Raw genomic sequence first — 23,360 nt, 5'->3', positions numbered from 1 at the left:
TCACAGCAGGGCCCGTTTCTGCGCCCACCAAGAGTAACTGTGAGGACTTAGTGTTGTGGCAACACCAACACCTAAGGCCCCAATTTCTGCAGAGTATATAGGGCAGGCCCCTACTTTCAAACATCCAACTTACAAACGACTCCTACTTGCAAACGGAAGGAGACAACAGGAAGTGAGACGAAATCCCTAGGAAGGGAAATTCTCTCCTGTAAGAGTTAATATGGGAAAAACGTGTCTCCTTTCCACTGATGCTTTATCACCAATCCTTGTTTCACTAAAAACCCCAAATTGTCAAAAAACATTTGTCATTCGGACAGAAAGTGAGGTAAAATCTTCTGAAGAGGTGCACAGACAGCAAAACAAATGTCACAGGGGTGATAACCCTTCCCTATGTTTTCCAAAAAGCTTAAAAATAGATTTTTTGGCTGGAGCTACACTTTAAAAATGTACCAGTTCAAAATTACAAACAGATTCTACTTAACAACAAACCTACAGTCCCTGTCTTGTTTGCACCGCCTGTATACTGCTGTTCAGAGGGCCTGGGGCCCCACGCCTTTCCTTTTTTTAATTTGTGTGCGGGGTTCCCCTTAATATCCATACGTGACCCAAAGGGCCTGGTAATGGACTGGGGGGGGTTACCCATGCCATTTGTCTCACTGATTTTCATCCATATTACCGGGACCATTACATTAAAGCCGTAAGCAGTTTTAAATGACACTTATTCCTTTAAAAATGTCATTTTGTGCAGGGACTGTTCTAAGCACGGGAAACACGCGCCATTTTACAGGCATACTATAGACACCCCCCAGGTACGATATTTAAAGGAATATTTCACTTTTTTTTCACTTTAAGCATCATTAAAATCACTGCTCCCGAAAAAACGGCCGTTTTTAAAACTTTTTTTGCATTGATACATGTTCCCTGGGGCAGGACCCAGGTCCCCAAACCCTTTTTAGGACAACACCATGCAAATTAGCCTTTAAAATAAGCACTTTTGATTCCAACGTTCGAGTCCCATAGACTTCAATGGGGTTCTAACGTTTGTGTGAATTTTCGGTCTGTTCGCGGGTTCTGGTGCGAACCGAACCGGTGGGTGTTCGGCTCATCCCTACTCTGGAAGAAAGGGTTTATTCAAAAGACCTTTTAATTTTTTCAGACAATGCCACAATGGTGGCATACCTGAACAAGCAAGGGGGCACTCGCTCAGAGTCGCTTCTGTCATTAACACAGCAGATTCTGTCCTGGGCAGAGATCAATGTCACTTCAGTAAGGGCAGTCCACATCAAGGGGTCAGAAAATGTGCTGGCGGACTATTTTAGCAGGGTGAGCATCAGTTCCAGCGATTGGGAACTACATCAAGGCACATTTCAGGAGGTGGTGCTAAGATGGGGTCTTCCCACAGTGGATCTTTTTGCCTCCAGTCTCAACAGAAAACTACCGGCGTTCTTCTCTCTGGAGAGAGAGACAGAGTCCTTGGGGATGGATGCTCTCTCCTTCCCATGGGATTTCACTCTGGCTTATGCCTTTCCTCCTTTTCCCCTCTTACCCCTAGTGGTTCGGAAATTTTTTTCAGGATCGGGCAGAAGTGGTTCTGATTGCCTCCTGGTGGCCCAGGAGGAGTTGGTTCTCCTCTCTTAAGACTTTATCTGTGTATCCTCCCTGGCCCCTACCAGTTCAGAAGCCTCTGCTCCATCAGGGACTGGTGTTGCATCCAAACCCTCAGACCTTCCATTTGACGGCCTGGAGGCTGAGCGGCGCATCCTACAGTTAAGGGGGTGTTCAGAGAAAGTTATCCAAACTATCCTGGACAGCCGTAAGTTGGTCAGGAGAAGAATCTGGGAATGTTTGGAAAACTTTTATTTCCTGGTAAAGGAAAACTGGTTTAGATTCTTTTTCCATTCCCTGTATTTTGGATTTTTTTACAGGGGGGAGTAGAAAAGGGCCTCTCTGTGAGCACCCTTAGGGTTCAAATTGCTGTCCTATCTTTTTTTTACGGAGAGAAGAATAGCGGAAGATCCTTTGGTTAGGAGGTACCTTTCAGCCAGATCTAGACATGCTCCCAGGCTCATCAAACATGTTCCTCCCTGGGATCTGTCGTTAGTATTAAATGCACTAACAAGGGCTCCTTTTGAGCCTTTGCATGAGGCTTCCCTGAGAATTATTTCTTTGAAGTTATCCTTCCTATGAGCTATTACGTCAGGGAGAAGGATTTCTGATCTAGAGTCTCTTTCCTGTAAAGACCCCTTCCTGAGAATTTTAGAGGACAGGGTAGTGATTAGACCTGATCCTTTCTATTTACCCAAAGTTTCTTCCAACTTTCATAGGTCCCAGGAGATAGTCCTTCCTAGTTTCTGCACCACTGCCAAGAATACGAAAGAGGAAAGGTTTAGACTTTTAGTTGTAAAAAGATGTCTTCTGCTTTATCTAGAGAAGTCCAGTGGTTTTAGGAGTTCCTCCCGACTGTTGGTTTTGTTCAGTGGCCCCAAGAAAGGGTCCAAATGTCTAAAAGTTCTATTGCTAGGTGGCTTAGGGGATCTATCTGTGAGGCATACAAAGCGTCAGGTCGCACCCCTCCTTCTAGAATTAGGGCCCATTCGACGAGATCCATGGCCACATCATGGGCAGAAACAGCGGGGGCTTCATGGGAAGAAATCTCTAAAGCTGCCGTCTTGTCCTCCTCTCATGCATTTGTCAAACATTATAGAATTCAGATGCTTTCCAGCCAGTACCTCTCCTTTGGTAGGAAAGTGCTTCAGGCTGTCGTCCCTCCCTAAGGTATAGAATCTTGCTTATCCTCTCAAGTAGCTGTCCTGGAAGGTGAGGGGGGAAAACCCCCGTTAGACTTACCGGCAACGGTATTTCCAGGAGCCTTCCAGAACAGTGTCTATATTCCCACCCTATTCTATTTTTTCACTGGTCGACTATGTTTACCTGGTGGTGTTGTGTTTTTATGTTTTTTTTATGTTTTTTTCCTCTGCCGAGTGCACCTTTGGTGGAGGTTACTTGATCTTCTAAACAATTGAGGGTCAGAGGAAAGGGAGGGGCCTTTTAAATTGTTTCTGATTTGTGTTTCCTGTAGAGGGCGGAGCCAATCATCTCTCAAGTAGCTGTCCTGGAAGGTTCCTGGAAATACCGTTACCGGTAAGTCTAACGGGGGTTTTTCTTGGGAGCATCACACATTCCCAATCTTTTACTCCTGTGTAGACTCCTAGCAACTGCTTCCTTCCTATCCTGCCTGTGAGCTGCATCATTAACTATTACTTTATTGAGGAAATAGAACTATTGCCTTTCCGAGGGTTGAAAATCACAACAGTTGTTCCAAAGCTTGACCTCCCTAAGTTTATGGTATTTTGTCTACTTCATGCTTTGTGAGTAACCCATAGGGAAATGGGTGTGTTGCCTACTAGGAAATTTCAGAGCTTTATTTGTGATTTTTGTTAATATTCTTCCATTTTTGTTTGTTTTAACTTGACAATGTCTAGCACAAGAAAGAGGATAAGTCGACATATAGATGTTGTGAAAAAAATTCTGCAGTCATCCTTTATTTATATATATATATATATATATTCTTTCTGCAGCATTACATTTGACTGCACCAGGCAAAGTTTATTTTGTAACAACTGATTCTTAAAATAGAAGAATAGAAGCTGTAGTGTGATTACCCGCTGTGGGTGACCAACTCTTTGGAGCTTTGCTAGCCTAATGTGGGTGACCAACTCTTTGGAGTTTTGCTAGCCTAATGTGGGTGACCAACTCTTTGGAGCCTTGCTAGCCTTACAAGTTAATAATTTTCCCCAGACCCATAAGAGTAATCATTATCTCTAGGTCTATGAAAACATAAGTCAGCAAGTCCTACCTCTCCTGGTGCCCAAGAGGTCCTTTTCATACCTCAAGGACAGCCACAGCATCATGGCCATCCAATAATCCCTCCTCTGTGGGATCCAAAAGACCCTGGCAGGCCAAAAATGCAATGCTTGATTACAAACCTTCAGTTGCCTGAAGATTTGCACCCACCTGTTGCTTCAAAAGTAGGGCAATACCTGTTAGCTTCCTCAGAGGTATGGAGGGCATGCATGGCTGATGTGCAGGTGTGGAAAGTAGCCTTTCTCAGATACAAGAGCTTCCCACACATTTTTTTTTTTTTTTTTGCATTTAAGCAGTGCAGTGTCTCTTCAGCTTTTAAATCTAGACAGTGCTGCGCAATTAATAAATGTCCATGATTAGTTGGTGTGTGTTAAAATAAAAATAGTGAAGACAATGCCAGTGACACACACATAGGGAGACAAGGATAACTGATCCGGTGACTGTGATCCCTCCACCACACACGGATGGCCTCTCACCTCAATGATTCGACCTGAAACAGGTCACATAGCAGAAATCACTTGGCAGGTAAGGCAAGCAGCGACTTATAGCGGGACTGGAATATTGTGGCAGACATTCTGACAGTTGCTTACAGTTTTTGGGGACCGGTGGCACTAATTGGTGCTAAAAAAAATATGCACTGTCACTGTACTAATGACACTGGCTGAGAAGGGGTTAACATCAGAGGCGATCAAAGGGTTAACTGTGTGCCTAACTAGTGATTTTATATACTGTGGGAGGTGCTTTTACTACTGGAAAGCACAGGATCCATGCCTTCCCTACTGACAGAACGGTCATCTGCCTTGTTTACATAGGCAGACTGCCATTCTTCCTCAGCACCAAAGGATCGGCGAGTGCTGGCAGACATCTAGTCTGCGGTACCTGCCGATCAGCTTTCGATGTATATAAACACAGCGGGTTCACCAGCAACATGCCTGCACGCTCCCTACCCATAAGTGCAGGATCACAAACTAGGTACGTAATCCTGCACAGCAGTGCCAGTTTGCCACTGTATATGTAAGTTATACGTTCGGCAAGTGGTTAAATCTATTTGTTTTGTAATGGTCTCTCCCAGATGGAGGGTTTCTCCACATTCTCTTATGACTGCAGAACATCCCAGTTATAGGCTGTCCTGAAGCATCTTTTTCTGAGGGAACAGTCATCTGACCTAATGTCCAACATCAGAATCACTCTTTGAACGCTGGAGAAGTTCACCTAATTTCTGAACGGTGCTGACTCCCAGCATAATTCCTGGAGTACATGAGCCCTATGCTTACACACCACCACCAGGATTGCCTGTCAAAGGAAAACTTAGAAAACTCAGTTCTCAGGTTCAGCAACTGAAGTTCCACAGTCAAGCCACTCTATGAATTGCATGTGAATTTTGTGTCTAATTGTGTCCTCTATTGAAATTATACCAATTCCCTTGCAGAAGAAACTTTTGTAGGTTTTGGACAAGTTGCCCATGTTTTTGGACCGGGAAATCGGTTTGGACTTCATGCCCTGTTTTCCATGGTAGCTTGCCTTTGCAGTTTTGTCTCCAGTGAAAGGTGGTCATGATGGAAATGAGCCTTCTGGGCTCAGGCAGAGTGCTTGGTGCCTCTGTGTGCAGGTATGCTGATCACTGGAGGAGACCAAGCTTCCTGATCAATGTTCTGGAACCTCAAGTAATTTGCCTGTCCCCTCCCTTTCCAGGGGCGTGAATTATTTTACCTAGTTACAAGTCAATTAAAGGATGATTCTACGCACCATCAAAGCTTAGGTGTGTGCCTTGGTTATCCTGTTTCAAAAGCCTCTGGCTACCCATTCATTGCTCCAAACATTTTTTCAGGGTGTCAGTCGTATAGCTCCCTCGAAAAGATCAAGCTTCAACCATGGAACTCAGCTGTTCAGATGCCTCCTTTTGAACTAAGAACATTTATTTGTATTCTCTTTCCTTGAGGTGGCAGCCCTTCCTTTTATTCCTAAATTGGTCCTTGCTTTTAATTTGAATAAAGAATTGGAGATGATATACTAAAACTGTAGAGTGTAAACTGGAGGTTCAGCTCTGCATATAAAAACCTATCGGCTCCCAGGTTTTTTTGTCAAAGCTTAATTGAACAAGCGGACATTAGAAGCTGATTGGCTACCATGCACGACTGCACCAGCTTTTGCACTCTATAGTTTTAGTAAGTCAGCCCCATTTTCTTGCCTTCCTTGTGCTAGCTCCCTTCTCACCCTAAGAAGATTGCTCTCCACTGTCTTGGATGTGGTAAGAGCTGTTAGGGTTTATTTGAATCTCAGTTTCTTTTCAGGAAGCAGATTCCTTATTTGTCATCCTAGAGTGTTGCTAGAAGGGCTCCCCAGCTCCCAGTTTAGGTTGTTTTCTAACATTGTTCAGGCGAATATTGAAGGGCTAAGTTCCCTCTTTTCCTTGTAATCCTTGCTCCACTAGGGCGATGAGTGTTTGTTGGGCCCTTTGCCATCAGGCATCTGTGTCATGTTTGCAAGGCTTACGAGGTCGATGTGCCTGCATCAGCAGATGTTCTTTTCAGTTGCAAGATTTTACAGGTGGCTGTAGAGTTTGATGTCCCTTTCATAAGGGTTGCTATAGCTGAACTATCTGAGAGCCTAAGCTATTGTTTTTGTGCCAATTGTCCGATCCTCCTGCAAGATGGTAGTCTAACTCATGGTGCAGTCTCTCTCTAAATGGACTTCAGGAAGTGCATTTTACAGTGAGTAAAAAAAAATCTTATTTTTCTATTTATTGTCTTTTTCATTGCAGGCCCACAGAACACTGTATACCCTCGCAAACATGGAGAGACGTTACTTTAGTAAGAAGAAGACACTGTTAGCACTGAGCAAATTGGCTGCTTTGGCATATGATTTGCATGAAGATATATTACAAGATAAAATTGAAGGTACTTGTTTGCAACTTGAAGGTAGTTGTATGGTGCCACAATATAGAGATTTCAAATATTTAAATATTTTGCAGTTGTATTTCACATATCCCCAAAAACATAATGTAATTGGTAAATTTACTATTTTTTAAATTAGTTTTAGTGGTTAAATTTTGGTAGAATGTATTGATAAATGGATCACGAGAATTAGTATTTTGCAAATTTTGTATAACTTGTGACACAGTGCACCAAATGATGAAAAATGTCCTGATGATTATAAATAAAATGAAAAACTGGTCAAATATGTGATCCAAAAATAAGAAAATCTAATAAAATCCTTTAAAGCGAACAACCAAAAAGTGTAGATGAGTGGACCAAGTCCATAATAGAGATCCAAAATGAATTCTGAAAATCTTAATGCATATAGTCCGTGACGTGATATAGTGAAGACCTACAGCTTAAAAAAACTTGACACCACAGCTCCATGTCCGTGATTGCACTCCCCTTTAGAAGACAAACTCACCAGCTGTCTTTGCCTTACACTCTCGTGTTCGGCTATAATGCTTTAACCCACACAGACAGGGGTAAGTAATGACCTCTGACCTTCCAGCGCTAGCATCCAGGGTTTTCAACAAAAATGCTCTCTCCACTTTTAAAAAAGAAGTGCTCTAATAGTGTGATACCATAATAAAGTTTAATAAAAATATAAAAAAACTCTTCCACCATTAAACTCACATCTTGTAAAATCACATCAAGCAGAGAAAAAGCCACAGCAAAATACCACATCAAGAAAACTCCAAACGAAAAAGCCAGCATGTTGCGGCGGACCCAAGGAGTGCAATAGTCGGTGACAACCTCACCCGTCACCGACTATTGCACTCTTCGGGTCCACCCATATACAAAATATACCATGAACATATACACTGTATACAATGATGATGCGTAAATACATATACATAGATGAGTACATGCTGTATTAAAGCCGAACTGTCTTGGCATCACATGAATAGAAAAACTCTATGCGTTTCGTGAATCACGTTCACTCATCAGAAGTATGGATTAAAAAATTAATTCACTGTAATTACAGAAAAATCTGATATATAATAAACCCTTCATAAACAAGAGGGAGGGAAAATGTTCTGAACAACACAAAAAAGTTCCCTTATATATAAGAGAAAAGTTCCCTTAGATATACTAATACTTACAAATCAGCCCAAGAACAAGAAATGTTATTATTCTTTACAGATGAATTTGCCTTCATATACTTAGGTCTATAAAGTATATACAGTTAAGTCCATATATATTTGGACACAGGCACATTTTTCGTACTTGTGGCCCTGTATGCCACCATAATACAATTAAAACAAAACATTCCAAATGTTAATATTTTAATATTTAGTTCACAATCCTTTACTGGCAATGACTGCCTAAAGTCTGCAACCCATGGACATTACCAAAGACTGGGTTTGCTTCTTTCTGATGCTTTGCCAGGCTGTAACTGCATCTGTCTTCAGTTGTTCTTTGTGGGTCCTTTTGCCTTTAGTTCTGCATTCAGCAAGTGAAATGCATGCTCAATTGGGTTGAGATCAGTTGATTGACTCGGCCATTGCAGAATATTCAACTTCTTTTCCTTAAAGCTCCTGGTTTGCTTTTGCAGTGTGTTTTGGATCATTGTCCATCTGTACTGTGAAGACTCTTCTAATCAACTTCGCTGCATTTGGCTGAATCTGGGCTGACAGTATATCTCTAAACACTGCAGCATTCATCCGGCTGCTTCTGTCACATCATCAATAAACACCAATGACCCAGTGCCACTGGAAGCCATGCATGCCCATGCCATCACACTGTCTTTACCATCTTTTACAGATGACACTGTGTGCTTTGGATCATAAGATGTTCCAAGCCTTCTCCAGACTTTTTTTCTTCCCCTCATTTTGGTACAGATTAATCTTAGTTTCATCCATCCAAAGAATGCTTTTCCAGAACTAGTCTGGCTTTTTTTGATGTTTTTTGGCAAATTCTAATCTGGCTTTTCTATTCTTCAGGCTTATGAATGGTTTGCACTTTCTGGTGAACCCTCTGTGTTTACTCTTGTGAAGTCTTCTCCTGATTGTAGACTTTGACGATGATACGCCCACCTCCTGGAGAGTGTCCTTGTCTGGATGTTATGAATTTCCTCAGAATGTATCTAACTGTTGATTTGGCTACTCCTAATGTTGCTTTTAGCTCTCTGATGGATGTGTTTCGTTTTTGAAGCCTTACAATTGCCTATTTCACTTTCATTGACAGCTCCCTTGAATGCATGATGTAGGTTCTCAGCAATAGATTCCAGATGCAAATACCACACTTAGAATCTACTCCAGACCCTTAACCTGCTTAATTGATCAAGAAATAACGAAGGAGTATCCCATACCTGGCCATGAAACCGCTTTTGATTCAATTGTCCAATTACTTTTGGTCCCGTGAATAAGAGGGGGTGGCTATTCTTAAGAGCTGGAATTTCTAAACCCTTCCTCTGATTTGGATGTACATACCCTCAAAGGAAACCTGAGAGCGTAAATATGTTTTGGTAAATACCTGAAAATATCTAAAATTGTGTCCAAATATATATATGGACCTAACTGTATACTTGGTTATCATACTTGTCCACTGATACCTAAGGCTCCTTACCTAAAGGAAGGTTGATATCGCTATGCAATGTCCAACAGATAATTTTTTTTTTTTAAATCCACGCTACAACCGTATTTTATGATCTTGGAATAATTCATAAAATGTAGGCTGTGCTGTGGAGCTTTTGGTGACCCACAGTGAGCATTATGCAGAGGAGGAGAAGCCTGTCAAATAATTTTGACAGGCCATGTGATCACCAATAAAAAACTAGAAAAGGTACAATTTCTGGGGAAATTGTGAAAAGTGTTCTTGCCTCTACAACTGGAGTGGGCGGAATAACTGGGTGGGGTGGAGTGGCTGGAGTAACTGTGAAAAGTGTTAAAAAGCTTAATATTTTAAAAAGTATAAATAGTAGTAAAAAAGTTGAAGTCTCTTTATTAGCTGAAAGAGCTGAACATTTTTTTCAAAAATTATGATTTTTTTTTTTCAAAAATGATTTTTTTTTTTTCAAAAATGATTTTTTTTTTTTCAAAAATGATTTTTTTTTTTTCAAAAAATTTTTTTTTCAAAAATATATATATATATTTTTCATAAATAATTTTTTTTTTCAAAAATTAATTTTTTTTTTTTTTTTTTCAAAAATGATTTTTTTTTTCTTTCAAAAATGATTTTTTTTTTTTCAAAAATTTTTTTTTTTTTTTTACATTGGGGCGGTCATAATGTTTTGGCTGATCATGGGGTGGTCAGCTTTTGTCACCTCCCACTCTAGTTTTGAACATTTCGCCATTCATTCCTATGGGACCAATTTCGCCGCAAAAACAACGATATTTCGTGGACCATTCAGCGAAACGTTCCACAAAGTAATAGCACGCCAATCGGAAACAATCCGCACGTTTCGGTATATTACTTGTCTCTGTAGTGTAAAAACTGTGGGAGGAGTCTACAAGCATTATCAAGTCTAGCAGATGAAGTCACATGCATTTGGGGTGTCTCAGCATCTTGTGTTTACAACCACTGTTTCCTAGCAACGCTCATGCCCTGTTTATGCTTCACAAATACTGCTCAATACACAATAGACAGGATAATGATAGATTTAACAACTGTGCAGTAATTCAAATGGCCGTATTTTAAAAACTATAAATCTTACAGTGAAGATCTTTATATTGTGAGAATCACAAGACCCAGACCTAGATTTTGATGTATAGTATGTCTCTGAAATATTAAAAATGGAGGCACAGTCGCAGTTTAGAAATTGCCCTTCAAATTTGAAGGGGCTAGAGTGTAGTTTCAATGAATGTCAATGGACAGCGTGAGTTGCAAACAAATGGTCATATTGTGAAAACTATCAGGACTATGGCTTAGCCGTGGACATGTTTAGTGGCAGCAGGGATAGCTGAACGTTTTGATATAAGATTTGTGTAGGTGGGCTTGAAAATGAGGGAGTGGCGGCAGTTTAGAAATCATATTCTGATTTTTCAGCTTTTGTCACCTCCCACTCTAGTTTCCCCATTCATTCCTATGGGACCAATTTCGCCGCAAAAACGACGATATTTCGTGAACCATTCGGCGAAACGTTCCACAAAATAATAGCACACCATTCGGGAACAATCCGCACGTTTCGGTATATTACTTGTCTATGTAGTGTAAAAACTGTGGGAGGAGTTAGGGTGGTAAATTTGGCTATAATAATAACTAGAAAATGCATTTCCTGGGGAAAATGCGTGGGAATGCTGAATAGCTAAATTGCTAAAATGGCCGCCATCAAAACTGCCCCATCATACTGCCATCAAAACTGCCCCATCATACTGCCATCAAAACTGCCCCATCAGAATTGCCCCATCAAAATTGTCCCCATTAAAACTGCCCCATCATATTGCCACCATCAAAACTGCCCCATCAGAATTGCCCCATCAAAACTGCCCCATCAAAATTGTCCCCATTAAAACTGCCCCATCATATTGCCACCATCAAAACTGCCCCATCAGAATTGCTCCATCAAAATTGTCCCATCATATTGCCACCATCAGAATTGCCCCATCAAAACTGCCCCATCATATTGCCACCATCAAAACTGCCCCATCAGAATTGCCCCATCATATTACCACCATCAAAACTGCCCCATCATATTGCCACCATCAAAACTGCCCTCATCATATTGCCATCAAAACTGCCCCATTAGAATTGCCCCATCAAAATTGTCCCCATCAAAACTGCCCCATCAGAATTGCCCCATCAAAACTAAAAGTAATTTTTTTTTTCAAAAATGAATTTTTTTTTCAAAAATATTTTTTTTTTTTTTCAAAAATAATTTTTTTTTCAAAAATATATTTTTTTTTTTCAAAAATATATTTTTTTTTTTTCAAAAATATTTTTTTTTTTTTTTTCAAAAATATATTTTTGTTTTCAAAAATAATTGCTGAATAGCTAAATTGCTAAAACGACCGCCATCAAAACTGCCCCATCATACTGCCATCAAAACTGCCCCATCAAAATTGTCCCCATTAAAACTGCCCCATCATATTGCCACCTTTAAAACTGCTCCATAAAAATTGTCCCCATCAAAACTGCCCCATCATATTGCCACCATCAAAACTGCCCCATCAGAATTGCCCCATCAAAACTGCCCCATCATATTGCCACCATCAAAACTGCCCCATCAGAATTGCCCCATCATATTACCACCATCAAAACTGCCCCCATCATATTGCCATCAAAACTGCCCCATTAGAATTGCCCCATCAAAATTGTCCCCATCAAAACTGCCCCATCAGAATTGCCCCATCAAAACTAAAAGTAATTTTTTTTTTCAAAAATGAATTTTTTTTTCAAAAATATATTTTTTTTTTTTCAAAAATATTTTTTTTTTCAAAAATATTTTTTTTTTCAAAAATATTTTTTTTTTCAAAAATATATTTTTTTTTTTCAAAAATATATTTTTTTTTTCAAAAATATTTTTTTTTTTTTTTCAAAAATATATATTTTTTTTTTCAAAAATATATTTTTGTTTTCAAAAATAATTGCTGAATAGCTAAATTGCTAAAACGACCGCCATCAAAACTGCCCCATCATACTGCCATCAAAACTGCCCCATCAAAATTGTCCCCATTAAAACTGCCCCATCATATTGCCACCATCAAAACTGCCCCCATCAAAACTGCCCCATCATATTGCCACCTTTAAAACTGCTCCATAAAAATTGTCCCCATCAAAACTGCCCCATCATATTGCCACCATCAAAACTGCCCCATCAGAATTGCCCCATCAAAACTGCCCCATCATATTGCCACCATCAAAACTGCCCCATCAGAGTTACCCCATCAAAACTGCCCCATCATATTCCTCTATTATAAATCAGTACATGGTGTGTCTGTCCCCTCCCCCGGGCTCTGTAATCAGAGCTGAGATGCTCCAGCCACCTCCCCCCCTGTGTATAAAAGAAGCTTTGGTAACCATGGCAACAAAACAAACACAGTACACTCTGATTAATGGCTAAAATTTCCTGAAATGACCTCTAAACAAAAAGCTTTTTCTCAAAAACTGTAAATCCTACAGCGAAGATCTTTATATTGTGAGAATCACAAGACCCAGACCTAGATTTTGATACATAGTATGTCTCTGAAATATTAAAAATAGAGGCACAGTCGCAGTTTAGAAATTGCCCTTCAAATTTGAAGGGGCTAGAGTGTCGTTTCAATGAATGTCAATGGACGGTGTGAGTTGCAAACAAATGGTCATATTGTGAAAACTATCAGGACTATGGCTTAGCCGTGGACATGTTTAGTGGCAGCAGGGATAGCTGAACGTTTTGATATAAGATTTGTGTAGGTGGGCTTGAAAATGAGGGAGTGGCGGCAGTTTAGAAATCATGTTCTGATTTTTCAGCTTTTGTCACCTCCCACTCTAGCTTCCCCATTCATTCCTATGGGACCAATTTCGCCGCAAAAACTACGATATTTCGTGAACCATTCGGTGAAACGTTCCACAAAATAATAGCACACCATTCGGGAACAATCCGCACGTTTCGGTATATTACTTGTCTATGTAGTGTAAAAACTGTGGGAGGAGTTAGGGTGGTAAATTTGGCTAGAATAATAAGAATAACTAGAAAAGGTACAATTTCTGGGGAAATTGTGAAAGTGTTCTTGCCTCTACAACTGGAGTGGGCGGAGTAACTGGGTGGGGTGGAGTGGCTTGAGTAACTGTGAAAAGTGTTAAAAAGCTTACTATTTTAAAAAGTATAAATAGTAGTAAAAAAGTTCCATCATTCGCTGAAAGAGCTGAACATTTTTTTCAAAAGTAATTTTTTTTTTCAAAAATGAATTTTTTTTTAATCAAAAATGATTTTTTTTTCTTCAAAAATGATTTTTTTTTTCAAAAGTAATTTTTTTTTTCAAAGGTAATTTTTTTTTTCAAAAATGAATTTTTTTATTTCAAAAATAATTTTTTTTTCGAAATTATTTTTTTAAAAGTAATTTTTTTTTCAAAAATATTTTTTTTTTTCAAAAATAATTTTTTTTTTTTCAAAAATGATTTTTTTTTTTTTCAAAAATTATTTTTTTACTTTTTTCAAAAATTTTTTTTTTTTTTCAAAAATATTTTTTTTTTTACATGGGGCGGTCATAATGTTTTGGCTGATCATGGGGTGGTCATAATGTTTTGGCTGATCATGGGGTTGTCAGCTTTTGTCACTTCCCACTCTAGTTTTGAACATTTCGCCATTCATTCCTATGGGACCAATTTCGCCGCAAAAACGTCATTTCGTGGACCATTCGGCGAAACATTCCACAAAGTAATAACACACCAATCGGGAACAATCCGCTCGTTTCGGTATATTATTTGTCTCTGTAGTGTGAAAACTGTGGGAGGAGTCTACAAGCATTATCAAGTCTAGCAGATGAAGTCACATGCATTTGGGGTGTCTCAGCATCTTGTGTTTACAACCACTGTTTCCTAGCAACGCTCATGCCTCATGTTTATGCTTCCCAAATACTACTTCATCAAAACTGCCCCATCAGAATTACCCCATCAAAACTGCCCCATCATATTCCTCTATTATAAATCAGTACATGGTGTGTCTGTCCCCTCCCCCGGGCTCTGTAATCAGAGCTGAGATGCTCCAGCCACCTCCCCCCCTGTGTATAACAGAAGCTTTGGTAACCATGGCAACAAAACAAACACTAACAGTACACTCTGATTAATGGCTAAAATTTCCTGAAATGACCTCTAAACAAATGGCCGTATTTTAAAAACTATACATCCTACAGCGAAGATCTTTATATTGTGAGAATCACAAGACCCAGACCTAGATTTTGATGTATAGTATGTCTCTGAAATATTAAAAATGAAGGCACAGTCGCAGTTTAGAAATTGCCCTTCAAATTTGGAGGGGGCTAGAGTGTAGTTTCAATGAATGTCAATGGACGGCGTGAGTTGCAAACAAATGGTCATATTGTGAAAACTATCAGGACTATGGCTTAGCCGTGGACATGTTTAGTGGCAGCAGGGATATCTGAACGTTTTGATATAAGATTTGTGTAGGTGGGCTTGAAAATGAGGGAGTGGCGGCAGTTTAGAAATCATGTTCTGATTTTCCAGCTTTTGTCATCTCCCACTCTAGTTTCCCCATTCATTCCTATGGGACCAATTTCGCCGCAAAAACGACGATATTTCGTGAACTATTCGGCGAAACGTTCCACAAAGTAATAGCACACCATTCGGGAACAATCCGCACGTTTCGGTATATTACTTGTCTATGTAGTGTAAAAACTGTGGGAGGAGTTAGGGTGGTAAATTTGGCTATAATAATAAGAATAATATATATGTGAGATAACAGTAAGTGGTCTTGCTATGCAAGAACACTTAATAAGAACTAGAAAAGCTACAATTTCTGGGGAAATTGTGAAAGTGTTCTTGCCTCTACAACTGGAGTGGGCTTGCCTCTACAACTGGAGTGGGCGGAGTAACTGGGTGGGGTGGAGTGGCTTGAGTAACTGTGAAAAGTGTTAAAAAGCTTAATATTTTAAAAAGTATAAATAGTAGTAAAAAAGTTCCATCATTAGCTGAAAGAGCTGAACATTTTTTTCAAAAGTAATTTTTTTTTTTCAAAAATGAATTTTTTTTTTTCAAAAATTAATTTTTTTTATTCAAAAATGATTTTTTTTATTCAAAAATGATTTTTTTTTCTTCAAAAATGATTTTTTTTTTAAAGTAATTTTTTTTTTCAAAAATATTTTTTTTTTTTTTCAAAAATATATATATTTTTTTTTTTCAAAAATATTTTTTTTTTTTTCATGGGGCGGTCATAATGTTTCAGCTGATCATGGGGTTGTCAGCTTTTGTCACCTCCCGCTCTAGTTTTGAACATTTCACCATTCATTCCTATGGGACCAATTTCACCGCAAACACGACGATACTTCGTGAACCATTCGGCGAAACGTTCCACAAAGTAATAGCACACCAATCGGGAACAATCCGCACGTTTCGGTATATTACTTGTCTCTGTAGTGTAAAAACAGTGGGAGGAGTCTACAAGCATTATCAAGTCTAGCAGATGAAGTCACATGCATTTGGGGTGTCTCAGCATCTTGTGTTTACAACCACTGTTTCCTAGCAACGCTCATGCCCTGTTTATGCTTCACAAATACTGCTCCATACACAGTACACAGGACCATGATAGATGTAGTAACTATGCAGTAATTCAAATGGCCGTATTTTAAAAACTATAAATCCTACAGCGAAGATCTTTATATTGTGAGAATCACAAGACCCAGACCTAGATTTTGATGTATAGTATGTCTCTGAAATATTAAAAATGGAGGCACGGTCGCAGTTTAGAAATTGCCCCTCAAATTTGAAGGGGCTAGAGTGTAGTTTCAATGAATGTCAATGGACGGCGTGAGTTGCAAACAAATGGTCATATTGTGAAAACTATCAGGACTATGGCTTAGCCGTGGACATGTTTAGTGGCATCAGGGATAGCTGAACGTTTTGATATAAGATTTGTGTAGGTGGGCTTGAAAATGAGGGAGTGGCGGCAGTTTAGAAATCATGTTCTGATTTTTCAGCTTTTGTCACCTCCCACTCTAGTTTCCCCATTCATTCCTATGGGACCAATTTCGCCGCAAAAATGACGATATTTCGTGAACCATTTGGCGAAACGTTCCACAAAATAATAGCACACCATTCGGGAACAATCCGCACGTTTCGGTATATTACTTTTCTATGTAGTGTAAAAACTGTGGGAGGAGTTAGGGTGGTAAATTTGTCTATAATAAGAATAACTAGAAAAGCTACAATTTCTGGGGAATGGACGGCGTGAGTTGCAAACAAATGGTCATATTGTGAAAACTATCAGGACTATGGCTTAGCCGTGGACATGTTTAGTGGCATCAGGGATAGCTGAACGTTTTGATATAAGATTTGTGTAGGTGGGCTTGAAAATGAGGGAGTGGTGGCAGTTTAGAAATCATGTTCTGATTTTTCAGCTTTTGTCACCTCCCACTCTAGTTTTGAACATTTCGCCATTCATTCCTATGGGACCAATTTCGCTGCAAAAACAACGATATTTCGTGTACAATTCGGCGAAACGTTCCACATAATAATAGCACACCATTCGGGAACAATCCGCACCTTTCGGTATATTACTTGTCTATGTAGTGTAAAAACTGTGGGAGGAGTTAGGGTGGTAAATTTGGCTATAATAATAATAACTAGAAAATGCATTTCCTGGGGAAAATGCGTGGGAATGCTGAATAGCTAAATTGCTAAAATGGCCGCCATCAAAACTGCCCCATCATACTGCCATCAAAACTGCCCCATCAGAATTGCCCCATCAAAATTGTCCCCATTAAAACTGCCCCATCATATTGCCACCATCAAAACTGCCCCATCAGAATTGCCCCATCAAAACTGCCCCATCAAAATTGTCCCCATTAAAACTGCCCCATCATATTGCCACCATCAAAACTGCCCCATCAGAATTGCTCCATCAAAATTGTCCCATCATATTGCCACCATCAAAACTGCCCCATCATATTGCCACCATCAAAACTGCCCCATCAGAATTGCCCCATCATATTACCACCATCACAACTGACCCATCATATTGCCACCATCAAAACTGCCCCCATCATATTGCCATCAAAACTGCCCCATTAGAATTGCCCCATCAAAATTGTCCCCATCAGAATTGCCCCATTAAAACTAAAAGTAATTTTTTTTTTCAAAAGTAATTTTTTCTTTCAGAAGTAATTTTTTTTTTCAAAAATGAATTTTTTTTTCAAAAATATATTTTTTTTTTCAAAAATAATTTTTTTTTTCAAAAATAATTTTTTTTTTTTTCAAAAATATTTTTTTTTTTTCAAAAATAATTGCTGAATAGCTAAATTGCTAAAACGACCGCCATCAAAACTGCCCCATCATACTGCCATCAAAACTGCCCCATCAAAATTGTCCCCATTAAAACTGCCCCATCATATTGCCACCATCAAAACTGCCCCCATCAAAACTGCCCCATCATATTGCCACCTTTAAAACTGCTCCATAAAAATTGTCCCCATCAAAACTGCCCCATCATATTGCCACCATCAGAATTGCCCCATCAAAACTGCCCCATCAAAACTGCCCCATCAAAACTGCCCCATCATAATTGCCACCATCAAAACTGCCCCATCAGAGTTACCCCATCAAAACTGCCCCATCATATTCCTCTATTATAAATCAGTACATGGTGTGTCTGTCCCTTCCCCCGGGCTCTGTAATCAGAGCTGAGATGCTCCAGCCACCTCCCCCCCTGTGTATAACAGAAGCTTTGGTAACCATGGCAACAAAACAAACACAGTACACTCTGATTAATGGCTAAAATTTCCTGAAATGACCTCTAAACAAAAAGCTTTTTCTCAAAAACTGTAAAAGATATCAAACTGAAAAGATATAGCCAGATAGCTGAATATTTTGTGAACATTTTAAAGTTTGTTTGGTGTCTCTAGGTGAAAGTATGAAGGAGCTGAAACTTTTGGGAGCGGAAGAAGAATTTAAGGATTTCAAGCATGCTCCCATTGACTTCAATGTTAAAAAAAAGTGTTAAAAAGCTTAATATTTTAAAAAGTATAAATGGTAGAAAAAAAGTTGAAAAAGAGCACACCTCAGCTAAGAGAGACGAACATTTTAATAGTTGAATGGTTTTAATAGCTGAAAGTATGCAGAAGTTACGCAGAACCAAAAAACGTACGGAATAAAATTAAAATTAAAAATAAATAAAATTGAATAACAATAGTGGGACTGCTAAAGCAGTCCCACTAATAATAATATATATGTGAGATAACAGTAAGTGGTCTTGCTATGCAAGAACACTTAATAAGAACTAGAAAAGGTACAATTTCTGAGGAAATTGTGAAAAGTGTTCTTGCCTCTACAACTGGAGTGGGCGGAGTAACTGGGGGGAGTGGCTGGAGTAACTGTTGTGTGGTTGGAGTAACTGTTGTGTGGTTGGAGTAACTGTGGAAAGGTTGAACTGGGCAGATGGGCAGAGTAACTGTGTGGAGTGTTTGTAGTGAGTAAAGATAGTAAACATTACACTAACCAATTGATTGATCAAATTTAAAAAGTGCACAAGTGCTAATGATGTAGAAGGTAGAAATATCGGTAAATGACTTTGTCGGACACAGACTTAAGGGTTACCAGGATTTATTCCGCCCCAGCCAAAGCATAGCACCTGACGGACTCGCGTCCCAAAATCAAGTGTGTCAAAAACAGTTTACACAGTGTACATATAATTTCAATATATTGCATCACAAGCGAACTGGCAGTATATTTCCGTTATACATTGTATTAACATTTTGAACAGTCAACTTTTTGAACTTTTTGGATACAAGGCAATTCATTAAAGCATATACTTTAAACCCTTACAAATTTTCAGTTTCTCTGCAGTTTTGCTCCTTGCTGTTTCTTTATCTGTCTTACTAATCAGCAAGCAGGCTATAGCACAGGAAGGAGAGGGTGAGTGTGATGAGGACAGATGTCTGTGATGGATGGGGGGGAGTAAGTGAGTTCAGTGTCTAACAAGTACACCGAACATGAAATATAGAGAATGATTTTTAGCTAATTGTAAATGGTCCCACATAACTAAAACTGACATAAAACTCACATAACATAAACTGACCCTCATTGCCACTTTATTATCTGTTTGATGACCACTGTCTCACAACCACTGTTTCCTGGCATCACTCATGCCCTGTTTATGCAGGCTCTAAGCGTGTTCACAACCACTGTTCAAAACACAATACACAGGATCATGATAGCTGTAATAACTGTGCAGTACTCCTGACTGGAGACAGTGCTGCACCCTGGAGATGTAAATGTGATCCAACAGTGTGTTTTTTTTCTGTGGTGGCTGCCCAGACCAGTTGGGTATATCCTCTTGAGTGAAGAAGGTCAGATACTGGCTTCTTTTCTCTGCACAGAAAATCTTCATTGAAATCTCCACAGAGTATTATAGGTTGGCCATCCATTATTTCCAAAGATTCCAAGAGGCCCAGCAGGTTAGTAAGGAATTGGCCAATACTGTAATCCGGTGGCCTGTAAACAACAGCGATCAAAGCTTGTACAGGGGACTCCAGTTTGACAACCAAGAACTCCAAGTCAGTCACATTTTGATGATACTGCTTTTCAGAGGCCTTGAAATGGTTTCTGACATACAAGGCGACACCTCCACCACTTTTACTTGCAATGTCAGGAAGGTTCGTGTACGAGAGGTGTCTGTTGCGTTTGAACAGGTTGTAGCCCTCCAGCTGGAGACTTTCAGCAACAGAAGAGCCTGAGAAATGAGTTTCAGTGAAACATAAAACATCTCCAAGTGTCAACTCATGGTGAGATTTGATATCTTCAATGTGAGCTGGTAATCCTTCCGTGTTGTGATGGATAATTGTTAATGTTTGCTGTTTGTCTGTTGTCTGTAGAAACTTTAAGAGGGGCATAACACTTTCCAGTGATGCATTCTTCATTGAATCCAGGGAGGCTGTGATTTCAGGATCAGCAAAGATCTTCTTCTCATCAAAGTCGGTTATGTACAGTCCTTGCAGTGTAGTCGTTCTACTCAGAGCAACATAGGCCATTCCCGGTTGGAAGACCCGTTTCAATGAGACCACTGCTGACTGTATCGACATCCTCGGACACTTATGAATCGTACATGCAAAAGCCAACTTCAGGGGGAACTGCCTGCGAACAACTCCTTTCTGTCTCAGGTTTTCCTCTACCCTTTCTATGTACACCAAGTTGTCAGCATCACAAGACGACTTGTTACGGTATCTCTGTCCTGCATTTGGATTGTCCAGCATAAGCCCAAGCTTGTTTACCGTAGTAGTACCATTCTCAGTCTGGATGATTATTCTTGCAATCTTGCCAAATGTCCCGTTAACAAGCCCGTCTTCTACATCAATGTTTCTTGTGATCATGATACGGGCACCTTCAGCTGCTTGCAGTGTGTCAATCAGATTGTCTTTGTGTCCTTTGAAAGCTTGGTGTTGCCTCAGCATCACTCCTGTCTTAGGGTCTTTTCTGTAATCGTCGGCATCTATGTTGGTGACGTTTGAATGGAGAACAGACACAGTTGCAGCATTATGTTTGTGAACCTCTTTGTTGGTGGCAAATATGTGTAGCACGTCATTAGGGCAGTGGGTGGGATCTGTAAAAGCCTGAGCAAGCAGAGCTTTGTCATCATTGCTTAAGGTGACAGTCTTCTGCTTGACTCTGATTCTATTCAAAAGCTCAGCAAATGAAATGTCATCCTTCTGTCGCATGATCTCTGTCAGCGTGATCATCTGAAAGTTGTCTTTCCAGAGGTCATTGGTATTTTCCTCAAACACGCAGAGTGGCTTACTTTTTCCCAGCGGGGGGACCTGGTAAAAGTCTCATACTGCTAGTACTGACATACCACCAAAAGGTTTCTTACTGCCTTTGATTTGCTGTAATCTCCAGTTGATGTAGGCAAACAGGGGCTTTGAAATCATTGACACCTCGTCAATAACAATGATCTCCGCATTTGACAGCTGTGCCCTCACTTCATCTATTAGATTTCCAAGTCCTTGGTAGGGTGGCTTCAAGCTTCTTGGCAACTTCAGCAGAGAATGCAAAGTGTTGCCTGAAATGTTGAAAGCTGCTGTTCCTGTAAATGCAGTTAGTAAAACGCTGGGCATGGATATGTCTGCTTCCTCACGTAGTCTGGTAAGTTTACAGAGTATCTTTGTCGCCTCAGCATAGATGCACTTTATCAGGTGTGATTTGCCTGTCCCTGCACCACCAGTGACAAAGTAATAGAATGGGTCAGGATTTAGGCCACGCGCACGGTTAGTGCACCAGTCACAAACTGAGTAGAATGTCTGAGCTTGTGTCCGGTTAAGGTTTCTGTACATTTTCCGAAGGAAATCAGGGCACATTTGTGGGGCCTTCACAGTAAGCGCAATTCCACCTGTTTGTTTGTGACGTGTATACTCCGGAACATCATCTTGTTCATTCTCATGAAGGGCTCCCCTTCTTTGCGTTCCTCTATACATTCCAACCTATCCAACTCAGCTTCTGGGGCAAAGGTGTTCCAAGCATCTTCAACAGGGCCGTTTTTTACAAAGTCATCCAATACTTGTTCCACAATTTTGTTGTGTTGTTCGAACTTCTTTTGGTTGCTGGTAACAATTGCAGACACTGCTCGGATTGCTTCTTCTCCTGGTAAGCTCACACAGGCGCCTTTGTAAAAATCCTGGTGTGTTGGGAACCTTACAGTTTTCAGTGATGACTCTGAACGGTGGGGGAGGTAGAGTTTAAGCAGTCTGCCGTAGTAGTTCTCGGGGTCCTTCTCTGAGAAGCGTGCGTACCTGATGATTGCAGGCTTCCCTCTCGTGCGTTTTTGAATCATTCCCATTTCATTCAATAGGCTGACACGCTTGCTGTCTTCCTTCTGCTTGCCATAGACAACCCTGTAATGGGATGCAAAGTCTGCCAGACACATGGACTCAAACTCTGGTGTTTCGGGTCTGGCTCTGTATTTGTCGACAAAACTCGTCATCCACACATTAAGAGAATCGGCTGGTTTGTTCTGCAATGCACTGAGCGGGAGACTCATTTTCAGTGCGTTGTCACCAGTTGGCAGAAAAACAACCTCACGTGAGCAAAACTTCATTTTCAGGCTGCACGTACGGGCCACAGACTTCTGGGCGCTGACCTCTCTGTGTTTTGAATAAGCTTGAAGAACTTCTTCCATTTCTTCTCGTTCTGTCGCTGTTTCTGGGCTCATTTCTTTGACTATTGTTTTGAGATAGTCACTCAGCTCCCGTTCTGGCTTGGATATGTAGGACAACATGTACATGATGCAACCATACTCATCAAGAATGTACTGGATGTCCATGTTGGCGTTCCAGGCCGTCAGCAAATGTGGATTGTAGTTGTTCACCCAGCAGTCCTTGACATCACGCTTCATTAGAATCACGCTTGAGGAGGTCAATGCCTGAATGTACGAGTTGTACTGATTCAAAGTCATATCACACTGTGCCAGTAGCTGTGACATGTCTTCAAGCTGCACTTTTGGGTTATTAAGCAAATCCCAGACTGGTTTCAGTTTGTTTTTGGCTGCTTGTGGTTTCATTGCATCTTCTTGTTCTTCTGGCATCGGGTAAGTTATCCTCGTTTTTCTAATAGGTGGCTTTGGAAATCCAAATCTGCATACTCTGTTACCTTTCTTGCATGATTTTGAATGAGATCTGCTGTGCATTTGAAGTTCTGTTACAAATCTGTGAAGTAAGGCCTGTTTGGCTTCATCAGGCAGCTGGCATGAGATGTTATGATCTATAAAGGCACACACCTTGTCATCACTGTCTTGTCCAAATATAGGAGCTCCTGCTACCCAACAGAGACAATGTATATGAGGGCTCCCTCTCGCCTGAAATTCAACCCGGTAAAAGTAATCAATAACTTCACCAATTGGCTGTGCAGGACCCAACAGCAGCTCTCGCATCAGAGCATCAA

At 40.1% G+C, this 23,360-nt stretch overlaps 1 protein-coding gene across 1 annotated transcript in view; it reads left to right on the top strand.

The window, feature by feature from the left end:
* The window catches only part of NUP133 (nucleoporin 133), a 1,112,480-nt gene that overhangs the window by 941,825 nt on the left and 147,295 nt on the right, over positions 1 to 23,360 (top strand). The window contains 1 exon segment of the mRNA XM_073627602.1: positions 6,626 to 6,761. Within this exon segment, the coding sequence (XP_073483703.1) occupies positions 6,626 to 6,761 (136 nt within the window).

This window comes from Aquarana catesbeiana, linkage group LG04 (assembly GCF_042186555.1).
Source record: "Aquarana catesbeiana isolate 2022-GZ linkage group LG04, ASM4218655v1, whole genome shotgun sequence".
NCBI lineage: Eukaryota > Metazoa > Chordata > Amphibia > Anura > Ranidae > Aquarana > Aquarana catesbeiana.
Note: the sequence above shows the minus strand (reverse complement) of the source record. Positions and strands in the feature narration are given on the sequence as shown.